The 26422-nt window shown below is 39.6% G+C and overlaps 3 protein-coding genes across 3 annotated transcripts; all 3 read left to right on the plus strand.

Annotated features, from left to right (window-relative positions):
* LOC128860241 (vitamin K-dependent gamma-carboxylase) lies at nucleotides 1-26419 on the plus strand. Its single transcript, XM_054097630.1, has 6 exons — nucleotides 1-237; nucleotides 19299-19579; nucleotides 19671-19992; nucleotides 20066-20412; nucleotides 20473-21485; nucleotides 25893-26419. The coding sequence occupies exons 2-6, from the start codon at nucleotides 19315-19317 to the stop codon at nucleotides 26085-26087; spliced, it is 2142 nt and encodes a 713-aa protein (XP_053953605.1). The 5' UTR covers nucleotides 1-237; nucleotides 19299-19314; the 3' UTR covers nucleotides 26088-26419.
* Nucleotides 10792-11838, plus strand: LOC128860243 (uncharacterized). Its single transcript, XM_054097633.1, has one exon. The coding sequence runs from the start codon at nucleotides 11072-11074 to the stop codon at nucleotides 11735-11737; it is 666 nt and encodes a 221-aa protein (XP_053953608.1). The 5' UTR covers nucleotides 10792-11071; the 3' UTR covers nucleotides 11738-11838.
* Nucleotides 11763-12280, plus strand: LOC128861082 (glutamic acid-rich protein-like). Its single transcript, XM_054098968.1, has 2 exons — nucleotides 11763-11768; nucleotides 11819-12280. Exons 1-2 carry the CDS (start codon nucleotides 11763-11765, stop codon nucleotides 12278-12280), a joined length of 468 nt encoding a protein of 155 aa, XP_053954943.1.
* Nucleotides 26420-26422: the final 3 nt, after the last annotated feature.

Below are 26422 nucleotides of genomic sequence, written 5' to 3' on the forward strand. Positions count from 1 at the left end.
ACCGTGCGCCTTGAAAAAACTTCCAGAAAATTTTAGCTACGAGTTATCCGAATTTGCGATTTGGTGCACGAATTTTAAGCAGCACCCACGAATAGCTATTGCTCCAGTAGAAAGTTGTTGTTTTTATCTATACAATATTAATTTTTTGGCTACGTTTCCAAATTACCATTTTTAACAAATACTCGCATTTTTAACAAAAATAGCATCATTTTGGTCACCAGCATTTTGGATTGACAGGTAAGTGACAAATTGTGGCACGTGCCACTTGAGCTTTTGTTGTAAACAAAACGACGTGTTTGGACTTTTCAAGTTGCATTTCGTTTAATTTTTTTGTCAAGTCTTGGATTACGAAAATGGTGACTTAAACAAAAAATAAAAAATTATAAAAAATTCAACAAATTATTATTTTTAATATTTAAAAAAAATTGAAATTTTCTTTATATTCCCATTTTAATTTAATTTTATTTCTACATTTTTGTTTTATATTTTTGACTAAAAGTTATGAACCTTGTGCTTTAAGAGGTAAAACCGCTTTAGTGAATAAATTTAACGAATTGTTTGCTTTTGTTGAGTGTGGAAAACCTTCCTCTTTTACTTCTTGTACACTCCTCTCGGGAGCATAGGGCCTCGACAAGACTCTTCCATCGTACACAGTGCAGTGCTCCTGTTTTCGCACCGTCCCATGAGATGTCGGCATCTGATAGTTCGCGTAACATCAACCTTCTCCAAATGTTTTTGGTCGACCGCGACCTCTGCTCCCCTCCGGGTTCCAGTCCAATGCTATTTGGTGGTTTTCTCAATGTCTGACCTATCCATCGCCACTTTCTGCGTTTGATTTGCCTAAGGATGGCTTTCTCTTTGTTAATCTCCACAGTGCGTCGTTACTGATGGTGTTTGGCCAGAATATTCTGCAGATAATGCGGAGGCATTTGTTGATGAAGGATTGTAGCCTCTGTGTGATGGTGTTAGAGACCAGCCATGCTTCGCTTCCGTACAACAATACGAACTTCACGCATGAGCCGAATATTCGTAGTTAGTGCGGCTGCAGATTTTCGAACTCGCTCATATTGTATGCATTCACTCGAATGCCGCCTTTGCTTTGTTTAGCCTGCAGTTGACATCTTCATCTGCTCCATCTCCATCTGCCGTGCTGATCGAGCCGAGGTAGCAGAAGCTTTTGACGAATCCCACCGGCCACCGGGTAACCAATATCTGTCTTGCGTTATTCTGGTTAACTCTCAAGGCCTTGGTCTTGGTCATGTTGACTTACAGTCCACCAGTGCTTGCCAGCGCGACTAGTTTGTCCGCCTTCGCTTGCATGTCAGAGAGTTTGTGAGAGCGGGAGCAGATGTCATGAGCGAAGTCCAGGTCCTCAAGATGACTGGTGAAACTCCATACGATGCCTTTTTTGTGCAGGGTCGGTTGGGTCATGACGTTGTCAGGGACGATGATCAAGAGAAGGGACGACAGGGGACAACCTTGCCTTACGCCTGCGTTGGTAGTGAATGGCTCGCAAATATCGCCTTTGTGTAGCACTGCCAATTTGGAGTTCTCGTACAGGGCTTTGATGAGGCGGGAATTCCCTTTCTATGGTACTCAGTGCAGCCATATTGCGTCTCGTTTGATAGTTTCAAACGCCTTCTTAAAGTCTACGAACATCATATAGAGCGGGGAGCGCCACTCAACTGATTTCTCTATTATAATCCGAAGTATGTTGGCTTGGTCAACACAGCTTGCCTCTTAAGGCGCGTTAGATATCTTTGAGCCTGCTTTGTATGATCACGGCTACAATTTTGTATGATCACGGCTACAAACCTCGCCAGTTGCCGCAGTCATGCCCTTCTTGGGCAGCTTTACTATGATGCCTTTTGTCCAGAACAGCGGCAGCTTTTCATTGCTCCAGACGGCGGTGATGTAGGGATGAAGAATTTCCGCTGATATTTGCGGGCCGGCAGGCTGTTTGTTCAGGATGTATGCCATCTTCGCCCGCCGCTTTGTTGAGCTTCAGCTTCTTAATTGCCATAAGAAACCAAATTTGTTCATACCATCCTTGCTAATATTACTCGTGCGAAAATCAGTTTGTTTGTCCTATCATAAAATGGGGATGACAGAGTCAATCTTCAGAATCGGTTTTTTCGGATTCTCTTACGGGCGGACAGATTTATCATAATCTACGAACTTATGACTTGGGAAGCACATGTAGGTGGGTGGTTAAGTAAATTTGTTCTTTTAATGGAGCACCTCGGAAGAAGTTCTTCGATTTTGGACCGAAAAACTGAGTAGTAGATTGAAAAGAAAAACAATTTATATTCAATAATACTCGTAAAACGTCTATGCACTTACAAAAAAATTTAATTTTTAAATTAATTGTGAAACATTAATTCAATCCCTACTACAGTCTTTAAGTATCGGTTGTTTTTTTAGCTACCTGAGAACTATCGATATCGATAACGATAGGTTGACCGCTAAGAATGGCAAACTGTATTTACATTTCCGTTCAGTAAGGTTTGGCAAATCATCATGAATCGATTAACGCCAAAACTACACTTAAAAATATTGAAACTAAAAAAACAAAAAATGTGTTCGCGAAGTTCATAGAGCATCGATATTTCTTGAAAAAACGTATCGACTATCGTTCGCCATAGATCTTAACATGACGTTGTTTTTCGACTGCCTGGATAATTTTACGTTCGTGCCAGCTGCTTCAAGAATTGAAACCAAATGGCCAACGTTGGCGTCGCATTTTTGCTGATTGGGCTCGTTTAGATTTATTATTCAGTTTAGTTCCAAAAAAAATTTTTTTTTAGTCAACTTTATTTTGTAATCTGTCTATACTTAGAATAGAATTGAAACCAAATGGCCAACGTTGGCGTCGCATTTTTGCTGATTGGGCTCGTTTAGATTTATTATTCAGTTTTGTCTCAAACAAATTTTTTTTTTACGCTATTTTTTTTTAATCTGTCTATACTTATAATTCAGAAGACATTTTGCAAATATTTGATTAAATTTAGAAGTGACTTTGATTGTATTGTTACAGGTATATTTCCTGTGAAATATCCTTTCTAAAATAAATAGAATAAGTTCAATATTTCATAGGTAACTCTTAAGCGAGCTGGTTCGTTTTTTTTTTTTTTTTTTTTCGACCTTAAAAAGACACGTGATAGTGGCATGAGGGTAGCGGCCAGTTCATTTGGGTGCGATTGAGGTCGATTTCGGTATTTTCTGGTTAAATTTTGTATTTCCTTTTTTATTGAAGGGATGTTTAAGTCCCGATGAATATAGGCGTTTGTCACGTACCTCGAATCGTCGACTATGGTGCGTAGGGTCTTGGATTGGAAACGCTGCAGGATTTCCAAGTTTGAATTTGATGCTGTGCGTCACAGTTGGTTTCAACAATATAAGACCATGTAGGTTTTATCACAGTTTTGTAAAGAATAAGCTTGTTGTCCATTGAGGGCGTGGATTTATGGTTTAACAGCCAGTACACATCTCGAGTTATTAGTCAAAAATTGGACTAATTGGAAAAAATACTCAAAAACAACCACGGCAGACATACATACACGGGATATCATTGTCAAAAGATAAATGCCAAGAAACTATCTAACAGATTATAATAAAAAAAAATATCCCAACATATTTCTGTTTTGTATTACCATTTTAAATTATCAAGCTCTTAAAAAAACACCCAATATTTTATTTGTTTATTTATTGACTAGAAATATAATTATTAATAATAATATTGCAGCCATAGCCGAATGGGTTGGTGCGTGACTACCATTCGGAACTCAGAGAGAACGTGGGTTCGAATCTCGGTGAAACACCAAAATAAAGAAAAAGTTTTTTTCTAATAGCGGTCGTCCCTCGGCAGACAATGGTAAACCTCCGAGTGTACCCTACGATCAAAAAGTATCGAGAATGTTTAATTTAAACGAGCCGAGCACGTGGGAACCGGTCCATATTTTATTCTTATGTTGGTAGGACAGTAAGACACACATCTGTCACTTTTAGCGCCATCGGTTCATTTGGGAGTTGCTGCACGTCGCAAACGGTCGGAAATGTGGACAAAAAATTCTTGGATTTTGCATGATGATAACGTCCCATCGCACCGAGCCCAAATTGGGCTTGATTATTTGACCAAACACCAAGTAAATACCATCATGCCAGCACCCTATTCACCTGATATGGTCCCGTGCGACCTCTTTTTGTTTACCAAGTTGAAGTTACCACTTCGTCGAAGGAGATTTCAGTCGATAGAGGAGATCAAAGAGAATGCGACGAAGGAGCTGAAGGCCATCCCTTCGTCGACCTACCGGGGGTGCTTGGAGGACTGGGTTAAACGTTGGCACATGTCTGTTGCTTCAGACGAGTCATATTTTGAAGGATATAAAATAAATTTGCCAGAAATTTAACTTTGTTTTGTTTTATTTAAACATTCCCGGTACTTTCTGGTCATAGGGTATTTCTGCCATGAAAAAACGGTTCGGAATCGGCTTGAAACTGTAGGTTCCTCCATTTGTGGAAAAATAACAAGACGCACACCACAAATAGGAGGAGGAGCTCGGCCAAACATCCAAAAAGGGTGTATATATAATATTGCACTACGAAAGGCACTAGTAGCTAAGGCTATCGGCCTAGCCTTCAAGTAATCTGGCGCGCAGTTTGAAAAAAATTGCTCTAGACACTGAGAAAAAGTTGAGTATTGAACATTTTAAAAAATTTATTCCGCCATAGAATATTCTTTTAAAACTTTAAGCCAGGGTGGGCCATATAGCGTTTGCTTTTTGAACCACCTATTTTTTTTGAGAATGGTAACACAAATGACATGTAAAATCTGTTCATAATTTAGTTAAAGGCTTGACATTTACGAAATGGGACGTTATACGCTTGAACAAAATTGGGAAATATTGAAAACCTACTTCCAAAGTGGCGAGTCTTCTTCTTCTTTTCTGATTTTCACATCGGTGGCTATGCAATAAGCAAAATTGTCGGGTTTGGGGCTCAGAAAATCCACACGTTACTATAGAGAAGCAAATGCATCCACAACGAGTCACTGTTTGGTGCGGTTTTTGGTCTGGCGGCATCATCGGGCCATTTTTTTTCCGAAAATGAGCGAGGAGCCGCGGTTACAGTAAATGGCGAGCGTTACCGTGACATGCTCAACGAGTTGTTTCCAAAAATTGAAGAGGATGACATGGACGACATTTGGTTTCAACAGGACGGTGCAACTTGTCACACTGCCAAAGTTACACTCGAACTTTTGGCTACCGTTTTTGAATTCCGATATCAATTGGCTGCTTCGGAGCTGTGATTTAAGCCCGTTGGACTATTTTTTGTGGGGAACCATTAAGGACAAATGCTATGCGAACCATCCAGAGACGATTGATGCTTTAAAACACGAAATCGAAGTTGCCATTCATGAAATTGGAGCCCAAACAATCGAATATGTGCTTAAAAATTAGGTTGATCGAATGGCCTATTTTTCATTCATAAATAACAATGTTAAATCTTCAAAATAAAAAAAAAGTATGAAAAAATATTGATTAGTCTTTTTTTTTATAGCCGATTCAAAAAGCAAATTTTACATGGCCCACCCTATAGTAATTCAGATAAGAAAAACCCTAAAATGGTGCTGCCTCTTAGAGAAACTAACTTTTGAAGCTGAACTTGTTCTTAATTGACTCCCCAGTCGCTCAAACGACTTCGAATATATTAAAAATTATCTTTAGTTTCTTGCACGAACTGTGATATAATTTTACATATATAGCTAGTGAAATGAAATCCTTTTTTGTTTTTTTGGTGGGTGAGATAGGGTTCAAAATGCCTTCGCGACCGTCGTCACTGCGTCGTGGTGTGGCTACTAAAACGATCGCTCCTCTCCTTCTGGGGAACCACCCTTCCCGGAACTGCTTTCTATATTACTTCGGGAGGGTCCACAACGGCATCTATAAAGGACCAATTCTATACACCCACGTCTGGGTCAACCATATTAATAGCCAGCTTTCATGCTATAGGCTCGTCTTCTTGTGTCTCTATCTGTGCGGCTTCGCTTTGTTGCAATGGGTCGAGGTCAATCTTTTTTTTCGTAGTACGTTCTCGATGTATTCTTAACATTACATTAAATGTCGGGAGATCAGATCTTTTACAAAGTATTAATGTACTATATTTTCATCATAATCCTCCTCAGAGGAGCACTGTGATCGAGAAGATCTTTCGTAACCCGTTATGAAGTTCGTAACCCTCATAACCAAATCGATTTTAGTCTACATTGTCCGTGGTGGTTGTGTTCCTGGCTGTCATAGGAAAAGCTGTTCTTTTCTTGAAAAATAATAATCTATTCAGGTAGTGAGAAACATTTTTTTCAGTATGAGAAACCCTTAATATTTATGTTCTCTGACTTTCTTTTTGTTAAAAACTTCACATAGTATACTGACCTATTACCACCTTATCCATTCACTTTGCTTTCTTAATAATTCTTGAAAATACTGAATTGAATATGGCCATATCTGTGATCAAGGCTTTAGAAAAATAACACTGGGATGTTGTGCTCGAAACCTCTTAAGTTTCAAAGATTGGAACGAGCCGACCGTCCTTCCATAACTCAGCTATGTTTTTCATTAATTTTTCACAATCAATAGCAGATTTTTGTAGTAGAGTCTCGGACACAATTAGAAGTTGTAGAGATTCTCTTTCGCCAAAAAGTGCTGCATTGGACTCAGTATACAATTGAACTAAGCTGAAAGAAGAATAAAAACTCACTGATGACAAGCTTATTCGTTCGGTTACATAAGTACGAGGTTGAGTCAATAAGGATCTGAAAATCCGAAATTCAAAATTTTTCTTAAGAATGCATCCCAATATTCGGGATGGTCTATCAAATAGGTTTAGGTATTATGACAGCCATTGCAAACAGAAGCATGCGTGCGTTTTCGTAAAACTAGAAGTAGATGATGCTGAAAAAACCGCACGCCATTCAAATAAAAGCTTGAAAAATGTCATTGGCATCAGCGTCATTGATTGTAATCATCCGCCGCTGGTTGAGTCCCTTGCGATGGAGTCGTATTAGCTCAGATTGATGGTTGACAGTTTGCCGTTAGATCAACGGCTAATAAAGGTGCGTGAATGAGCGATTTCAGTTCCCATAAATATTTGGATATGAAAGAACTATTCGCGAGATTATTACTAAGATTTGGAGTGTTTCGTGTTGATATTCGTAACTTTAGACGAAATAAGGAAGCAAAACAAAAAAAGGAACCATTGAGATATTGGGCCTCTAATGAAATGAGGAAATTGCTCGGTGGTCAAATATTGTATTTGGAGCGTATGAAGAGGTCTTCAATGAGACAAACGTCTATTTTGAATGTACATAACTACAAATTATATTATTTGAAGGGCATCAAGCAATTGTTGAAATATTTCCAAATTTTCCAATATGTACGAGAGAAGGTAAAACAGTTCGATGAATGGAGGTGGTGAAGAGAAGGAAGGGTATTTTTCTTGCTCAAAACTACTTGATGGTTCAATAAAAACAATTTTAAGTTCTAATCAAATCAATCCATCGAGAAGCAAAAATTAACTAAGAAGAATATTGAGTTTCGGGACTCTTCCACAAATGTTCACGGGAACTATTGATCCGAAATGAAACTAAATGAAAACAGAGGAGGTTTGCCCTTAGACATTGTTGTTGTTGTTGTAGCAGTTAACTTTGTCATGTCAGTGAGGGGTAAATCACCGCTCATCTTCGTCTAGCTCATCAGTTGGTAGGCCCAGGAAATTTGCTGTTTCGACAGGTTGGGTTCAGAGGGAGAGGAGTGTTGGATGAGTCGGCTTGATAGGGCATGTGATAAGGTGGTTAGTGTCGTGCGGGGTGCCTTCACATGCTGGCTATATGTTTGGTATGTCGGAGTCAATTCTGGATAAGTAGGAGTTTAACCTACTCCAGTATCCAGAACGTAATTGTGTCAAGGTTACGCAGGACTCTCGGGGAAGTTGGAGCTCTTCGTCTGCAATGGGCGGTGGTTGGACTCCGATGACGACACTCGGGGGTCGGGTGCTTAAGAAGGTGGTAAGAGTCTCCCGATGAATGTCATTAATTGTCTGTCTTTACACTGTCCGATCCAGTAATTGCCCGTATTTGTTTGTTTTGTCGATCTGTTTTGTTTGTTTTCTCCTGGATCTCGTCCGCGTAATTGAGGAGGAGCCGCCTGATATGCCTGGGAGGCGGCTCAGGATCAAGCAAGTGTCTGCATTGGTGGAACCTGCAATAACACCCTAACAGGAACTGCTTACTGAACAGGTTATTATGCTCCTTTACAGGGAGCAAATAGGCCTCGTCTTGTAGATGTTGAAGTGGGGACATCGAAAGACATCTTGTCGCAGTGCTAATGGCAGGGTTTTGACAAGCCTGTAGCGTCACACCTGACAAGTCCTTGACGTCGAAAGGAGTTTTGTGCCCTCTACTCATCACAGCATCTTATTCAAACCCAGTGCCCTCAATAAACCTAAGATAGAGCTGGGTTGGACAGGCCGAGATTTCTACTCCTTCTTCTCGAAAAGGAAGTGTGTTAGAATTCCTCTTTCTATATGCCGAGCCTTTGCAGACGACTGTAGAATCTGCAGTGCCTAAGTGCATGCCACAAAACATTCTATGTTTTTCCTAAGGAAGATTTAATCTCTTTTGATTCTACCCTACCAGTAAGGACTTTGCCTAGCGTAGCACAGTTTGGTGCCAGCTTACGTCTTCTAGCCTTAGCTCTTCGCTTCTAAGCACTTCTTTGATGGTATGTTGACCTATTAATAGCGAGGCCGCAGCCTATCAAGTCAGGGCATTCGCTACTTCGCCCATGGCATACCGCTATCTTCTGGGGCCAATATATAAGTAATACCCACAGCCGGATACGATTGGGCACTCCTTACTAAGCGATATACTCTTTTAAAATATAAATATTTTGAAGGAAGAGAGTCAATTGAAAATGATTAGCGCTCAGATCGACGTTTTGATATGAAGTCTTCAAAATATTGTTGAATAAATCGAAAAACTTGTTCTGGAGGAGGCAAATTTAAAAAGAAATTATCATTTAAAACCATTTTGAATATCCTCCATGATCATCTCACTTTACATATGTGTAAGGTCAGGTCAAGACAGGTGACGAGAATGCTCTCTACAGATGCAACACTACATCCGGTGTCGACTCGAATTTTGTAATCCGCTTAACGAAAAGAGAAATGAATATTGACTGATTCCAGATACGCACCTGAGTCGAAGCTGGAGGCTATGCGACGCAGCCTAATAAACTCCAGATATTACAATCGGCTGAAAAGATGAGGAATTTTGTTTTTTGGTCGATTACAAAGAAAGAAGACAAGAATCAGCTGGGAAAATAATCAACTATACTTTTCGAGAAACTAAAAGTAAAACGGCGGCCTCCGTAGCCGAATGAATTGGTGCGTGACTACCATTCGGGATTCGGAGAGAACGTAGATTCGAATCTCCGTGCATGAACATCAAATAATAGAAACATTGTTTCTAATAGCGGTCGCCCTTCGGCAGGCAATGGCAAACCTTTGAGTGTATTTCTGCCATGAAAAAGCTCCTCATAAAAATTTGGAGTCGGCTTGAAACTGCAGGTCCCTCCATTTGTGGAACTACAGCAAGAACAGTACACCACAAATAGGAGGAGGAGCTCGACCAAAACCAAACACCCAAAAAGGGCGTAAGGGACGGGTGTAAAAGAAGGCGAAGAGGCGACTCCGGATGTGCCACTTTTGTACGCCAATGCGCTCGTCCATAAGAATCATGTTTCTAGGGCTTCCCGATACAAGACTATACAACTCTTAATTACCCAGTTTTAAATATCTCATATTGCAAATGTAGCTTCTAAGAAAAAAGAAATTACTGACGATTCGGGAGCACAGTCGGCCGTTTCTAAAAATTTTTGTTTTGTTCTAAATAATAAATAAACTTTGCGAAGGATCTGAGAACTGTATTCAGCTTAAAAAGATATATATGGAAAGGAAAATTAATTTCATATATGAATTCATCTTCCCTCCCCTTCATTCTTTGCACCTTTTGAACTCGCATCGTAATGAGCACATTTTTAGAGCTGATAAAAATTACTAAAATATCGATTAGTGGCTTTTGACAGCCACAAAATTATTCTTGCCAGATAATGAAATAAAATAAATTGATAAGATAATGCAATAAAATTGAAGAAAAAAATTAAATCATATATCTTTCGCTAGTTCAATGAAATTGGGACTTTATTTTACTACAAAAATATGAACATAGGAAAAGAAATCCTTGCCTTTGGTTTCTAATTATTCTACATCGTTAACAAGCACTGGCATTTGTGGAACGATTACCAAACCAAATCAGCTTCGAAAAAGTAACCGAATAAAACAGGAAATTAAACTACTCAAGGGTCATAGAACTGCTGGAGACCAGCCAAACTGTGCGCACAACGGAGTGTCGTTTACCCAAAGAGAACAAGTGCGATTAGGGGTTGAGGGTTGAATTGCTCAACTTAATGGGGGTTGTTCTCACTGCTCGCACTGCAATATTAAATTGTCGCGTGTAAAGCGACTGCATATGACGTTGAAGTGGTTAGCGACAATCCCATATGCGGGCCACAAAAAGAGAGCGGCGCGCATTATACCAACGCTTATTATGGGTGAAAATTCTCATAGGCGTGTATGTATACATACGGCCGTATGTACATAGCTTATATCGGAAATATAGCCGAAAAATCGACAGGGAGCTATTGCTTTCGAAACGGCGGACAGTTGAACAGCAGCACTCGAAGCATACGGATCAGTTACCGGCTTAGGCGAAAGCGGCACACACAACTTCTCACGTACTTCAGCAAATTTTCTTCTCCACTACACCTCATTCCATTCCGTTGTTCAGTATTCGGTTCAGCACGGGTTGGTTCAATTAATTCAGTTTCAGTCTTCTGTGGGTTCTGGTGGATTTTCTCACTCTTTTCTTGTTATACCGACAAAATTGGTAAAGTGTTAGCAACACAAACTACAGTTAAAAGGCAACGCATCAAATCGTCAAAGAATAATCATCAAAATGGCCGAAAATTGTGCAAAGTGCAAAAAATCAATTACCAAAGAAGGTATTGTAATTTGTAATTCTGATGATTGCATGAAAAAGTTTCATCGGACCTGCGTGAATATTGATGACGCTGTCTACGATGCGATTCAGAAGAATCCATTGATTTCATTCAATTGCGAGGAATGTAAAAATCAATCACCCAAGGCGCTGGCCGCCAAGCTGCAGACAATGGAGGAAAAATTAAATAAAGTCTACAATGGCGTGAATCAGATCTCGACACGTATGTATCAGCAATATTTTCAATTCGGCAACGCGAACAATGTAGACCCGAAGAAACAACCCAATAACCTTATCGTGGTTGGTAACAACTGTAATTCGGATCGTCTGCAAGTTGTCTGCGATTACGGGCGTTGGGTGCAGGTGGGCAAATTCGCAACCTCCACCAGTGAGGATGACATTATCGAGCATTTGGCTGAGGAGTTGAAGATCAATAAGAATCTAGTCAAATGCACAAAACTTGTCAAGAACGATGCGAATTTATCGCAATTATCATATTGTAAATTCAAGATATCAATTCCCGACTATCGTTTCAATGAGTTGTTCAACGAAAATATCTGGCCCAGCGGTGTTATGGTCAGTCCCTTCACACCACGTTCGCAGTTGAATCAGAATCGTATATAAGGCAAAGCCATTGATGGGCGGGTGGATGAGGGTGCTAATCGCAGACGGATAAATAAGAAGAAGAAGCGGAAAAGAACAAAGGAGGACGGCGACGGGAATGACGAGGGTGACGACGAGAAGCAAGTGGAGCCGAGACAGCAACGTGAACGAAAGCCGACTAAGACAGCGGTTTCGGCATCGGCATCGGTATCCGTATTGACGACAGCATTGACACACGATAAGCAACCGGCTGAGAAGGAAGAAGCTGAGGTAAGCGGAGAACAGGTGAAAAACACAAAAGACGATAATGCGGTTGCAAAGCAAGTGATTACAGAGGAAGCACGAGCAATAAATGAAAAACCCGAAACCGAGAGTGGAAAAGAAGAAGCAGCAGCTGCAGTAGTGCCGGAAAATGAAACCAACGACGATACGGATACAGATGAAGAAGAACAGGAACAGGAAGAGGACGAGGAAGAGGAAGAAGAAGAAGACGAGGAAGTCGAACCGAATGTGAACGCAAGCGAGACTACAGCTGTTCGCAATGCAGGCGATCGGGCAGCATAGTGCGTGTGTACGATAGAGACAAAGTCCTCAACTTTTCCGCAACGGGGTAGTAAGAGTGGGTGGGGGTAGGCGAGAGCGCAGTAGTCGAAATACTTGGCAATGGGGGTTGGCCACAATGGGGCAGCGATTAAATGGTGAGTGGCGTGTGACGCGCAGCATAAGAAAGAAAAAAACATAAATAAATGCAAAAGTGTACGATTCTGAATGAAATGCAATCATTTATGTGAATTTTTACATTTTTTCAATGTAAATTAAGCTGCGCCACAAGCAATGGCTTTGCTGACATTTTAAAATTCTGCAAGTTTCACACATACATACGCACATGCAATTGTGTGTGTAGTCATCTATGTGAATCCAGCAAAATGGTATTAATGCCAGAATTCATGCAAAATAAAAAAAAAACGCGTAAAACAAACACGAAATAATTTTTAAAGCATGCAATTGCTAATAAATCCTTTTGAAGGCAACTTTAAAATGCATTTCAAGTATTTTAGAATTGAAATTGGAAAAAAATTTTAATATGACGATTTATAAAAAAGTCATGATGATGCTAAAAAGCAAGTATTTATGCAAAAAACAAATTATGCGAATGAATTATCTAGTAATTTAAAAAATATTTGTCGTACTTACACACTTAACAAATAAAAAAATATATTTAAAACATTTAAGAAGCGTACGTAACCAAATGATACCGTAAAAAACGCAAAAAAAATAAATGAGAAATAACTAAACAAAAATTAAGTATCTAATTGAAATATTCCCTATACATTAAATACACACAGGTGAAGCAAACCAAAAATATTTAAGTACGATTAGCGCAACTGCCACACATTCCAAAGATGCATACCAACAATATATGAGTTATCTATGTATTTTAATTTTTTTTTTTTACATATTTTTTCACTTAATCTACTTATATGGAATTATTTTGATGGATTTCCACATGTGTAGTTTCTCAAATACCGTTTTAATATTTTTGAAGTAGATGTTACTAATAAAAACATACGATTTATTTGAATACAAAGTTTCCAGTTAAAAACTTTTTTTATAATTTCTTGAAAATATTTAAAAAATAAATTCAATAACTATGTACTTTTCATTAGGCAATCAATACCGTTTACCAATACAATTTCAAACACACAAAAAAAATTCAAATTATTCTTATAATTATTCATGAGCTGTTTTAATTATATTTTTTTGGCCCGAAAATCGGTTTTAAAAACTTTTCTCTTTACTCAATGATAAAATTTCAAATACATACATACAAACTTTAATTCTGTAAACAAACTACATATATAATTATTTACTTACATACTTACTTACTTATTCAAACATACAGTAGACCACCACTTAAATGGAGCTGCAAATTATGCAAGCAGATACAATTTTAAAAAAATTTAGCAATAAAGAAGATGAATAGCAAAACAGATATGGGGCAAAGTGCTTAAGTGCAAATGCGTATGCAAGAATGCAAGAATGCAAAACGAAAAAATATTTACTTAAATGCCGAACTTTTTAAATATTGCAAGTAAATAGTACTACATACAACTTATTCAATTTCAACAAAAAATTATAAAAAGTATTAAAAACGATTACCCAATTGCTAAATGGTCAAACATACTTACATACATATTTACCAACAAACATGCATACATACCTACATATAATATGAAAATTGTACTTGTAGTTTTTGATGCATTTCTCAAAGCTTGTCGAAAAAATTTTAGAAAATTTTGAAATTATGATATAAAAATGAATGAACAATTACCGTAACAACAACCAACAAAAATCAATGAGCACCGCAATCTTCGCATGCACATACTTCCATTTCGGAAAGTATTGTGATTTTTTTCTCCCTTATAAAATGCAAATTGTCGGTATTTTATATCATTTTAACAAAATATGTGCAAAATCAATAGGAACTTTACAACAACAGCCGGAACAGCGTACTGTAACTGTATTGCATTGTAGCAAGAACTGAAATCCATACATACATACATACATACATATGTATGTACATGCAAGCGTACATCCGCACATGTACTCGCGTACGTGTATACGTGTGCATGCATGTATGTATGTATGTGTGTATGTATATATGCAGCTGTTATCACTACGAGAGAGAAGCGAATGATTGTAAAAGTAGGATTTTTTTAAAGCCGAAATATACGCAATTATGCAATGAAGTTCATTTTTTAGTAAAAAAAATAAAAAAAAAAATACCAAAAAAATAATAATGGTAGTTATTTATTCAAAGTGTATTTAGTATACAATATGCATGCATGTATTTATGTCGAATTTTTAAATAAATTCAAAAAAAAACAAAAAAAAAAAAAAATGATTTTAATATTGTTTTTAAAATTATAATATTTTTAATATTACAAGGGGAAGTCCAAAATAAACCAGACAGACTGAGCTAAAATAGAAACGACAGGAGCTTTGTTCTGATAACTTCGAGTTTATTTATTCAAAAGAGTCCCCACTGGCCTCGGTACACTGTTTTGCGCGATCTAAAAGGATTTCGTAAGAGTGTTTCAGGTCTTTGACCAGAATATCCCCCTTAGGATGTCGATACAAGCCTTTTGGATGGCCTCAACGTTTTCCTTTCATGGCCAAATGCAATTTAACGAATTGGTAGAAGTCACAGGGAGCCATATCGGGCGAATACGGTGAGTGAATGATGGTTAAAATGCGAGTTCTACTCGTAGTCAAAAAATCAGTCACAAGAGTGGATCGCAATAAGCACCAGCTTCCTCCTTCGCGGGGCTCAGGGCGAATTCGACGAGTGCGATGCAACAAACGCTTCAAAACGCCAACATAGAAAATAGCATTGATGGTTTTGCCCGTTGGCACGAACTCCTTGTGGGCAATTCCCTTGGAATAGTAAAAAAATGAGCATCGACTTTATTTTTGACTTCTCAAAACGCGATTTTTTGGGTGGTGGCTCGTCTGAGGCCCTCCATTCCAGTGTGTGGATTATGAACGATGTACTGCGTTTGCGTTAACCGCTCTGTGCTGCTGATGAAATTAATCAGATTTTTAATATCAACGCCAGCTATATCAGCAGGCGTAGCAAAGAAGTAAGAGCCAAGATGCCTGGATCTTAACCCTGGACTCGAGCTTTTTGCGTTGGATGTATGGAGGATGAGGTGGGATCATCTCAGCACTTTCTCCTTAGCTGCCCTGCTCTGACAGTGTTAAGAATCAGGTAATTCCAAGTCTCACAGCATGCGTTCCTCGCGCATAGTGTCGTGTAAGAAAACCCATGAGATTCGAGAGCTGATATTTTCTCAACCTTAGAAGCGCACCCGAGCGCCCCCAATCCACACGTGGCTAGATCACGACCTTACAAGTTTGTGTACTTGCCCAGCGCTCGCTGACTTGGCGCGAAGCCCATCTTTCCCGGAGCAGACCGCAGATAGTCAGGGGGATCCCAATTCTCTCCCTTCCCGGCGAAATCACCTCATATGTCCCTTGTCTGGCCAGATCATCCATCTCACAGTTTCCCGCAATGTCGCTATGACCAGGAACCCAAATGATGCTTATGTCAAAGAATTCGAACGCAGTCGAAAGTGATGTCAGGCATTCCCTGACCAGTTTCGAATGCACCGTCACAGACCCAAGGCCCTTATTGCCGCTTGGCTGTCGGAGTAAATATTTACTTTCCTGAGTGTTAGTACGCATGTGAGCAGCCAATCAGCTTGATTGCGGCTACCTCTGACTGGAACACACTGCAGTGATCCGGTGACCTGAACTTGAGTCTGATGGGGAGCTCCTCGCAAAAAACTCCTCCGCCAACCTTTGCTTCCAACCTCGATCCATCCTTGAACAGTTTCCCCAGGCCCTGTCTCCAGGTGTAGCCCCCCGTCCATTCTTCCCTTGATGGAATATGAGAAGAGGGAGTTCCGGTTGGACTAAATGAGGGTATACATTGATTCGGTGACAGGGGGATGAACTGAAAGTTTCTAAGGATGCTTAAGTGCCATAAGAGACCGAGCCTATAGGCCGGACCCCACAGCTCGTAGGAATGGCATGTCCGGAAATTATTCGTTTGGAACCGTCGCCTACTCTGAAACCGCTTTTGCATTTCTACGGAGTAGCGTTCCATCTTTCTCATCACAAGATCTATGATTGTGTGCCTACATCCAGGTCACACTTTTTCATCAGGAGAATTTTTTCTGCGAAGCCACTGATGGGGTCCCACGTTTCCTCACTACTTTTCTTTTACTTTCTTCTTCTTCTTCTTTTCTTTTACATCCTTAGTGGTTATGTGACCGACTGCATTCACCAGCGTTTGACGTTCTGCTTCCCAACTCATGCATTGGAAAAAGATGTGTTCAGCACGCGTTCTTCGTCAATATCGCCGTATATGTTTGCCATCAGTCTACTGAGTTGGGATGACATCTTAGCGGCTTACTCTGCTACTTGTTTTATTTAGGTCCAAAAGGTTAGTCTTGGGTCCAGTCTTATGGCTAAGTGCTTTAGAACCTTTTTTGTGGTTAGCGTATTTGAGCAAGTTTGCATGCTAACTTCTAACAGTGTGTGATTTTTGGTTAGAAGTATTTTCTCTATGGCTAATTTGAGGCTACGTCAATCTAACCACGTTGGTGTCCATATCATAACTTGGTTAAGTTGATTTCTTCAAGGTTTCGTGCTGTTATAACCGCGGCCTTATTGCCTGCGTATCCGATTCGAAAGGTACTATCAGGTATTTGTATATTTTCGTAGCTGATGTTCCATAATTCGGGAGAAAGAATTGATCCTTGTGCCGCTCCTGATATGACGTGATCCAGACCTCTCTAAGATTTGATAGACGAGTTTGCGATCCCGCAAATAATTCCTTATTATGCGCTGTAGGTAAAACGGAATTTTGAACCTTAGCTCTGAAGCGGATAATAGGTCCGCCCATCTTGAGCTGTTGAAGGCGTTCCTTACATCTAAGGTGGCAAGGAGGTCTATGCTTCTGGATTGAATACTACCCTGCTGAGCTGCTTCTACCATGTTTATGACAGTTTCGATTGCCTCTATGCAGACTTTCTGCGGCTAAAGCCGCGCTGTCTTGGCGATAGCCCTTCAGCATGATCTATGGCTGCGGCCAGCTTTCCCGCTGTGTCGAGCATGTAAATATAATGGCCGATATGCTGATGTAACATACGGGTGTCCTTCTTCCTCGTTTATTAGCACGGGCTGCTGCGTTTTCCAGATTTCTGAGAAAATTCCATCTCTTAGATAGGCGTTGTACATGTCTAGTAAGACTTGGGGTCGCATTTCAGCTAGTTCAGCATGAAGCATTTTCACTAGTTCAGCAAAGCGATCAGATATCAGGTATTGTTTCTTCGTACCCGGATCTGCTCCTGTGTTCATGATCGTCAGTCCGAGCCTGGCTAACATATCCAGAACCCAAGTCCTTCTCCACCTTTCTCCAACAATTGTATATAAGACTTCATTTACTTTTTCATTGGAGCAAGCTTGCGTAATGAACCCTAACTTAGCACATAACCAGATCCTGGTATATTTTTATAAGGGTTGATTCATGAGAGATCCAAATTAGATTGCACCTATCCCAGTCACGCCCAGGTAAACGACAATTTTAATCTTCCATTAATTTTATAACATGGCGGGATAACACCCATAAGCATGATTTGCCTAAGAAAGAATTAAATTCAGGAGGAATATCTCTAAGTGTATCTAAGTACATACGAAATGGGTTAAGAAAATGTGAATTTTAAATTTTTCCTCAAAAAATATTTATTTAGTCACCAATTTCTATTTTATCTCCTTCAAAGTAGCCCCCCCTCAGATTCATATAATACACTTGTGTCAGCGTTTTTTTTCAATTCTCGAAGCAGTTCTGATATGCACTTTTTGGTATGTCCATGAGCTCTCTCAGCGATTCGGTTTTATCTCTTCAATCGTAGCAAATTGCCGTCCTTTCATGGGTCTCTTCAATCTTGATGACAGGAAAAAGTCGCAGGTGGCAGGTCGCATGATAACGGTGATGTTTTTGGCCAAATAAACTCTCACAAGCAAAGATGAGTGAGGAGGTGCTTTATCATGATGCAAAAGCTATTAATTTTTTTTCCACAATTCCGGGCGTTTTTTTCGTATTGCTTCACGCAAAGGGCGCATAACTTGAAGGTAATACACCTTTACTACCGTGTGGTAAGAACTCCTGATGCACTACACCATGGTAATCGAAAAAAATAGTCAGCAAAACCTAGACATTTGATCGAACTTGGCGTGCTTTTTTTGGTCTTGGCTCTCCTGGGCTCTTCCATTGGGACGATTGGGCTTTGGTTTCGATGTCATAACCATATATACATAATTCGCCCCTTTGAAGCTTTTAAGCAAATCTGGATTATCGTTGGCACCATTCAACAATTCCTGACCGATGCTCATGCGACGTTGTTTTGGGTCAGAATTCAGCAACTTTGGCACGAGCTTCGCTGCCACACGCTTCATGCCTAAAATTTCCGAAAAGATTGTAAGGCATGCACCAACCGATATGCCGCCAACCTCAGCAACTTCTCTAATTGTAATTGGACGATTTTCCATAACAAATTTCTTCACTTTCTCAACTTTTTCATCGGTTGTGATGTGCTGGGGCGTTCAGAGCCAGCGCCGTCATTCACAGCTTCTCGACCTTCTGTGAAAAGCTTGTACCGATTGTAAACATTTTTTTGACTCAGAGTACTCTCACCGTATGCCACTGTCAACATTTCAAGTGTTTTTGAGCACTTAATTCAATTTTTTACACAAAATTTGATGCAACTTCTTTGATCCATTTTTAACGATAGCAGAAAATCGCAGAACACGCCGAACACTTGTCTTATTTATGCGGCTCACAAACGAACTAAACACACCGTGAACATATCTTCGAGACGAGTGTACCAACATAAAACAGAAAGTAATAATCGAAAGTCGAATGCGCGTAGCCCGCGAAATTTTAAAATTTCAGCTCATTTTTTGGACTCACCTCGTAATTAGACACTTTTATTTTCTCATTCATACTTTGTAGACGTTTTCTTATAAATATGGCCAGCGAACAACGATCCGCACCTGTCGGGGCTTCATCCAACCAATCGGAGAATCCAGCCATCAACAAAACGCCCGAAGATAATAAAGTTGACGTAAATAAAGCGAATACTTCCAGTCAAGATGGAAAGTGCAAGCTTCACGATGTTTTCACTACCTTCACCGGTTACGAATGGAACACTTTTACATCCTATGCGAATTTCACAAATTGGTTACATCGGCCGGTTGATGCCTCAGCACTCGGAGTCTTTCGCATGCTGTATGGTAAGAACTACACTTAAGAGTTTTCATGTAACTACTTCAGATCAAAGACAGTTTTGAAAAATTCTAATATTTTTTTTATTATTCTTGAAAGGTTTGGCTATGTGCATCGACATTGCGGAGGAGCGCGGCGGCAGTCAAATGGATATACGCTTCGGCGAGCCACAACATTGCCATTTTCCGCTCTTCAATGGCATGCGCGCCCTATCATTTCCGCTGATGGGTTGCATATATCTGATCATGTGGCTGGGAGCACTCGGCATAACGCTTGGCTATCGTTTCCGCCTCAGCTGCCTGTTGTATATCGTACCCTATTGGTATATATTTCTGCTCGACAAGCCGGCGTGGAATAACCATAGTTATCTGTTTGGTTTGGTTGGTGCTATACTACTCTTCACTCACGCTAATCGGTATTGGTAAGTGGGCGTATCTTAAAACGAAAAATTACGAGTTTTTATTTCAATTAAATCTACTCGTATTATGCCGCAGTTCCTTGGACAAACTCCTACAACCGAGTATGCCGGACACCGTGCCCTATTGGAATTATTTTCTTATCAAATTCCAATTTTTCCTACTCTACATGTATGCCGGTCTGAAGAAGTTCACCGCCGAGTGGCTCTCTGGCTATGCGATGTCGAGCTTGAGCCAACATTGGGTCTTCACACCATTTCGTACGCTCTTGTCGGCTGAATTGACCGATCTACTGATTGTACATTGGTTTACAGCGATTTTCGATTTTACCATAGCGTTCTTTATGACCTGGGAGGCGACAAGAGTGATGGCTACGCCCTTTATGATCAGCTTCCATTTGATGAATTCGCGTCTATTTGTGATAGGTGCTGCTGTACAAACATTTCATATGAATAGCATAAATAAACGAAATGTATAAATTGCAGGCATGTTCCCTTGGGTCTGTTTGGCTGAGGTGCCACTCTTCTTCGGGTTTAGCTGGCCTCGACGTATTAGTTTCACGCGATTAACAAATCTAGCGTTGGGTAATAAATCACCGGTGCAGCAGCAGCAAACGCAACCGCTGAGCACAGCAAATACCAAAGAGTGCGTGAAAGATGATGCACGCGCGACGGATCAAATAGCCGCGAACACAAATAAAAACCCAACAAGCCCTTGTTTGACGGCTAAATTGCGTACAGGGCTCATTTTGGCCTACTGCGCTCTACAACTATTTCTGCCCTATTCACACTTTATTACGAAAGGCTACAACAATTGGACTGAAGGGCTCTACGGCTATTCTTGGAATATGATGGTACATACCTACGACACCGTGCTGACATCCGTTAGACTTGTGGATAACAATAATGGTAATGTACACTACCTAGATCCGTATGCTTTCACCGAATACGATCGCTGGACAAAACATGCCGATATGGCTTATCAGTATGCCAAATGCATTGAGGCTAACATAAGCGAAGATTATGCGCGCGATCCGCAGGCCAGCCCACTAAGTTCGACGAACATTTCGATTTACTTTGATATTTGGTGTTCGATGAATGGGCGCTTTCAGCAGCGCGTTTTCGATCCTCGTGTTGACCTTTTGAAAGCACAATGGTCACCATTCAAACACACCTCATGGACGCTGCCACTGCTGAACGAATTGAATCATTTGCGACCGAAGCTGAAGACTATGACCCATGAGGTATTGGCTTGGAGTAACTATTCCGATGTAATTTTCGTGGCTGATTTTCCGGGACTGACGTTGGACAATTACATACCAGCGGACTTAACGAATGTGACGCTGACCATTTTGGCGGGGAATGTACGCTATAAGAGTGACGATGAGGATGAATCGTATTTCCTTACGGCCGGTAAGAGTTTCGTATTGAAGAGCGGAGAGACTCATCATATAACCACAATTGGACAGAAGCCATCTTCGTACCTCTACACATTTATGGTGAGCAATATTATGTATATATAATATGTTGATTGGGAATAAACCAATGATGAGGCGAAGTAGTAAGCAAACAGTATTTATCTGAAGAAATGCAGCCGTTGAAAAGTACTTAAGAAAGATAGCCAGTTGGCTCCATTTGAGACTTATTTATTTTATAGATTTAAAATGTTTTGAATCTGCAGCAGTCCTTTAGTTGGCGCGTAGACTTCTGTTAGGTGCTTGACTGAGCTCCTCCTCCTATTTGTGGTGTGCGTTTTAGGCACTCCAGTTTTTTTCGGAGCGTTTTCATGGTAAAAATACACTCGGAAGTTTACCATTAACTGACGAGGGGCGACAGCTATAAGAAAAAACTTTTTTTGACATTAGTTGTTTGCACTCCCATTCTGCTACGGCGGTTGGTGCTTAACTTGAAATTTGAATTGGTCGATCCAAGGAGCACCAAGAGATTTAGTGGCCCTTAAAACACTCAGGCTGAAAAGCCCAATGTATTTAGAGCTATGGAAAGAGGGTAGATAGTTAAAGGGGAAAGGAGAAAAGTATCAGAGAAAGAGATAGGAAAGAATAGAGACAGAGACAAAGGTAGTTAGTCCTATTAGATTTTTCCAGATCCTGTGGTAAACCTGAAAATACCCTCCCGTTTTAGAGAACGAATATTAGTCATTCTCACGACATCGGAACCCAAAACTCGCAGTCTTGCTCCAGCAAAAGCAGGACACTCACAGAGAAAGTGCTCAGCGCTATCCGCCTCCTCCAAGCAAGGCAGACATATCGTGTCCTCCATGATTCCAATGGTGATCATATGCTGACCCCATGGGTTGTGTCCTGTAATAAAACCGACCATCAACCGAATGTCTTTCCCTCTAAGTTTTAGTAGAAAGTTAGACAGTTTTCTGTTCGGACTTGACACAAAACACTTTGCAGTTCTGCAGCATTCTAGACCGGACCATCGCTCTATATGTAAATTGCATACATAATCGCTGATCCAATTCATGATTCCTACGGAACTGATAATCCAATGAACCAATAATCGGAGGCTCTGGTTCATGTGGTGGAACCGCTGATCCACTGTTGGCCAATTCATCGGCAATTTCGTTTCCTTGAACACCGGAATGTTCTGGAACCCATATAAGTACAAGCCTGTTCTGTCTTGCGACAGAATTAAGCTTCTTTTTACATTCTTGAACAATCTTCGAGTTTTGCTTCGGGGTCTTCAGTGCAGCCTGACTGTCACTCAAAACTCCACTTTTGTTTCCCGCTCCATCTCCTCTTGATTATCCATTCGACTGTTTTTAGGATGACAAAAATTTCCGTTTGAAAAACTGTTGCCATTTCCCCGAAATAATAGTGATACTTATTACTATCGTTTAACTACCATCCGGCTGCAGACCCTATTTGATTCTTGGACCCATCGGTAAAGAAAACATCCATCAAACCTCCCTGAATGCCTTCTAGATTGCTCCATTGCTCACGCAGTGGAAATCTACAATAACATCAAATTTTCTTCCAAATGAAACTATGGGTATCAGGTCGTCTTTAGGCGCCAAAAACATACTTAATATAAAAGAGAAAAATACTTAAGAACGAACCAAAATAATAATAGGAAAAAGTATACGTTAATATTTTGTTGAAAATCCTTTTTCCTTCATTACTGATGCCCAGCGCCTTTGCATTGACATTAGTAAACCTCTACAACGTTTAACAGGAATGGATTCCCATGCTGCCTTGGCCTTTTCAACTAACTGATCCAAATTTGTGGCACTCAAAAATTCCCAATACAGAACAGTGAGCAAATTGTCCTCGAAAAACTTGTTTACCACACGAGAAGTGTGCTTCGGTTCATTGCCTTGTTAAAATTTCCAAATCACCGGAAAATTATCTTTCGCATAAGATAGCATTACATTAAGAAGTATCTAAACCTACTTGATCGCTTCCATATTACCTTCAATACGTTGAGTTGGCGCGACACCGTTCCTGCAAGTACAGCCCCACACCAGTATTAAGCCTCCCCGAGCTTTATGATTGGTGGGACGAACTTGGGGTCGAATAGTACACGTTTTTACCACCGCACATACTTCCTACCATCTGGACTAACTCTATTTATTTTCGTTTCATCGCTGAATAAAATATAACGCCACTGATTTTGAGTCCACGATATGTGCTCTCGAGCAAACTCAATTCGGCGTTATCGTTGCGTTGCTATTACCTATGGCTTCTTTCGCGCCAGTCAACCGTGAAGTCCTTCTGCCAATCGAAAGGCAACTGTTCTTCTCGTACTTGGCTTTTCCAGCTGAACAAAAATTTCTCGATGGATAAGTATCAGCGGCACCCTTCCTGCGATCCTGTTTTAGTAACCTAACGATCATCCTATCAACCTGGCTAGTTGTCTTTCGCGCCTTCTCTTTTCTGCTTATTCTTTTCTCTCATTTTCTGCTGTTTTATACTCCAAAAAAAAAAAATATTTCAAAGCATTGAAAACCTCCGTTTTTTGGAAACATTTAATTTTGTGGAAATAGCACTGTAAGATAATCCGGTCTTTTGCAACTCTAGGCTTTCTTTTCGAACAACTGGGGTGCAATTTTTCCCTTTCGACCTTATTGCATTGTTTCAACTTAAGTAAAGTGCTGTAGGATTACTCCAGATATTTTATTTTTTACTTAATTACCAGTTGCAAATAAAACAGAAAACAATTCACAAAATTTTGTACGAAGACCGAATCGTTCTTAAGTATATTTCTCAGAAAAACATCAGTTCTCCTACCAAAATGCAAAAAATCAATGCAAAACCTTCAAGAGAAATAAATAAATGAACGCACATTAATGAACGTGACTACAGCAAATATGGGGAATGTTCATGAAGCAAATAATTTGTAACAATTGTTAGTTAGGGGAAAAGTGAGAAAGCAAAATGGCATTTCATTTTGAGGGGAAGTTGGAAATTTTTACTCGTACGAATTTGCAAGTGAGAAAAGCAGCTGATCGCAAAGTAAAAATAAACACGAATTAAAATTTGCAAATTAAGTCAAAATTTTAAATTTAAATAAAATGGGGAATTTCAGTAAATGTATTTTTGATAAAATTTATAAAGTTTATTTGAAGTTATATATTAAAAGGGAATCGGCTAATGATAAAGTGGCATGTATTCCGTAACCACAGCCTCCAGTCACCTTTGCTGCAAATACAAATCGAAAACATTGAAGGTATATCTGGTGTTCTATGATGGTACTTCTTGATTTTAACCCAATTTTCGTGGGTAACGAGACCTCTGACTCCTTAGCTAGGATGGGCTCTGAGGCCAACTTCTTTGGCCCGGAGCCCGTTCTGCCACTTCCTTCTACAGTCATCAAAGCCACGGTTAGTAAACGGGTAACACTAGCCCACAAGCGAGCCTGGCAGGCTGAGAGAGGCTACAGATGGACAAAACTGATGTTAGCTGTCATGCCCGACCGGCTGTCGTGGATCCTCTTGTCATTAAGCAGAAGGGCCTACAGGCAGCCTGTTGCACTGATGGCAAGCGACTTTCTATAGGCGATTCACATGGAAAAGTTAAGCATTTCATACAGTGCACTCTGCCCTGCATGTGGAGAAGAGGATAAGACTTCGGACCACTTTCTGTGCGTCTACCCGGACTTCGCTCGAATCAGGCTTGAGGTCTTTGGCACTGATTCGTTAAGAAGCGACAACCTTGGCTCCTTGGCACCACAAAATCTGCTCAGATTTCTTCGGAGATCAGGTAGATTTAAAGAAAATTAAAAGGGAAGCCGAGTGCAGTAGAATGGACTTAATTGTGTCTGAGCGCTGCACTTGCTGGTTGTCCCGACAAAAAAAAAAAAAAAAAAAAAAAAAAAAAAAAAAAAAAAAAAAAAAAAAAAAAAAACTATTTGGCAATATATGTATGTAATTACCCACATACATACATAGACAGAAAGTATGAAGAAAGCTGTGATTGCCACAACAATACAACTGCTAATGGAATGTTTTTCATCTGACTGCAATGATGAAATGGAACAAATTATTGTGGACAAAATAAAATCATGTGATGCTAGGCTCGTTATTTTGCATTTTGCTTTATTTTATTTTTTTAATTTAATACGAGATCAAATGAAAAAATATTTAATTTTTGTAATTCTTCCCGCCAATAATTTAATCAGCTGTTCGTAAAACTTGCAAATTGTTACTGGTTTTGCGTTCATGTACTCTTTTGATACTTTTCTCTTTGAGAGCGAATTCCAGGAAATTAAATTACTGGAGAATTTTGCTTGAACAGGGCTATATTCAAGCGCAAAAAGTACGCTACGGCACCGTACTCGTTAAAGCGTGAGTCTATATGGTTGCCAACGCATTGTTCTTAAATATTTTTCAACGGTTTTACATAAATTGAATTAATTGTATATTATAATTTTCTCAACAGAATAAAACTATGATCGATAACGAGTTGCTGATCGATGACTACAACAACAAACAGCTCAAGCCTTGGTTACCACTTTGGGATGAATTTAGAAATCGACTGAAAAATTACAAACAATTTCTGAAACACATGGCTAATTGTTTGTTGTATTTGCTGTACGATGTGCCAATACCTATGGAAGTGCGTAAACGTAACTAGAGACTACAACATTCGTATATGCTGACTTACGCAAATGCCGTAAACTCGGAAATAAAAAAGTTCGAAAGGACATTTTAAATCAAAGTGTTAAAATTGTGTGATAAATGGATAATAAAGTTATTAAATTGTATACAAATTTTAAATAAAAATTAACAAGTTATAATAAAAAAAAAATTTTTTTTCATTTTTTTTCCTAAAAATTGATTTTTTTTTTTCATTTTTTCCAAAAATTGTTTTTTTCATTTTTTTTGAAAAAAAATTTTTCACTTATTTGAAAAAATTGATTTCATTTTTTTTTTCTTAAAAAATATATTAAGATTTAATAAAAAAAATTT

Source organism: Anastrepha ludens, chromosome 4 (genome assembly GCF_028408465.1).
Source record: "Anastrepha ludens isolate Willacy chromosome 4, idAnaLude1.1, whole genome shotgun sequence".
Classification (NCBI taxonomy): Eukaryota; Metazoa; Arthropoda; class Insecta; order Diptera; family Tephritidae; genus Anastrepha; species Anastrepha ludens.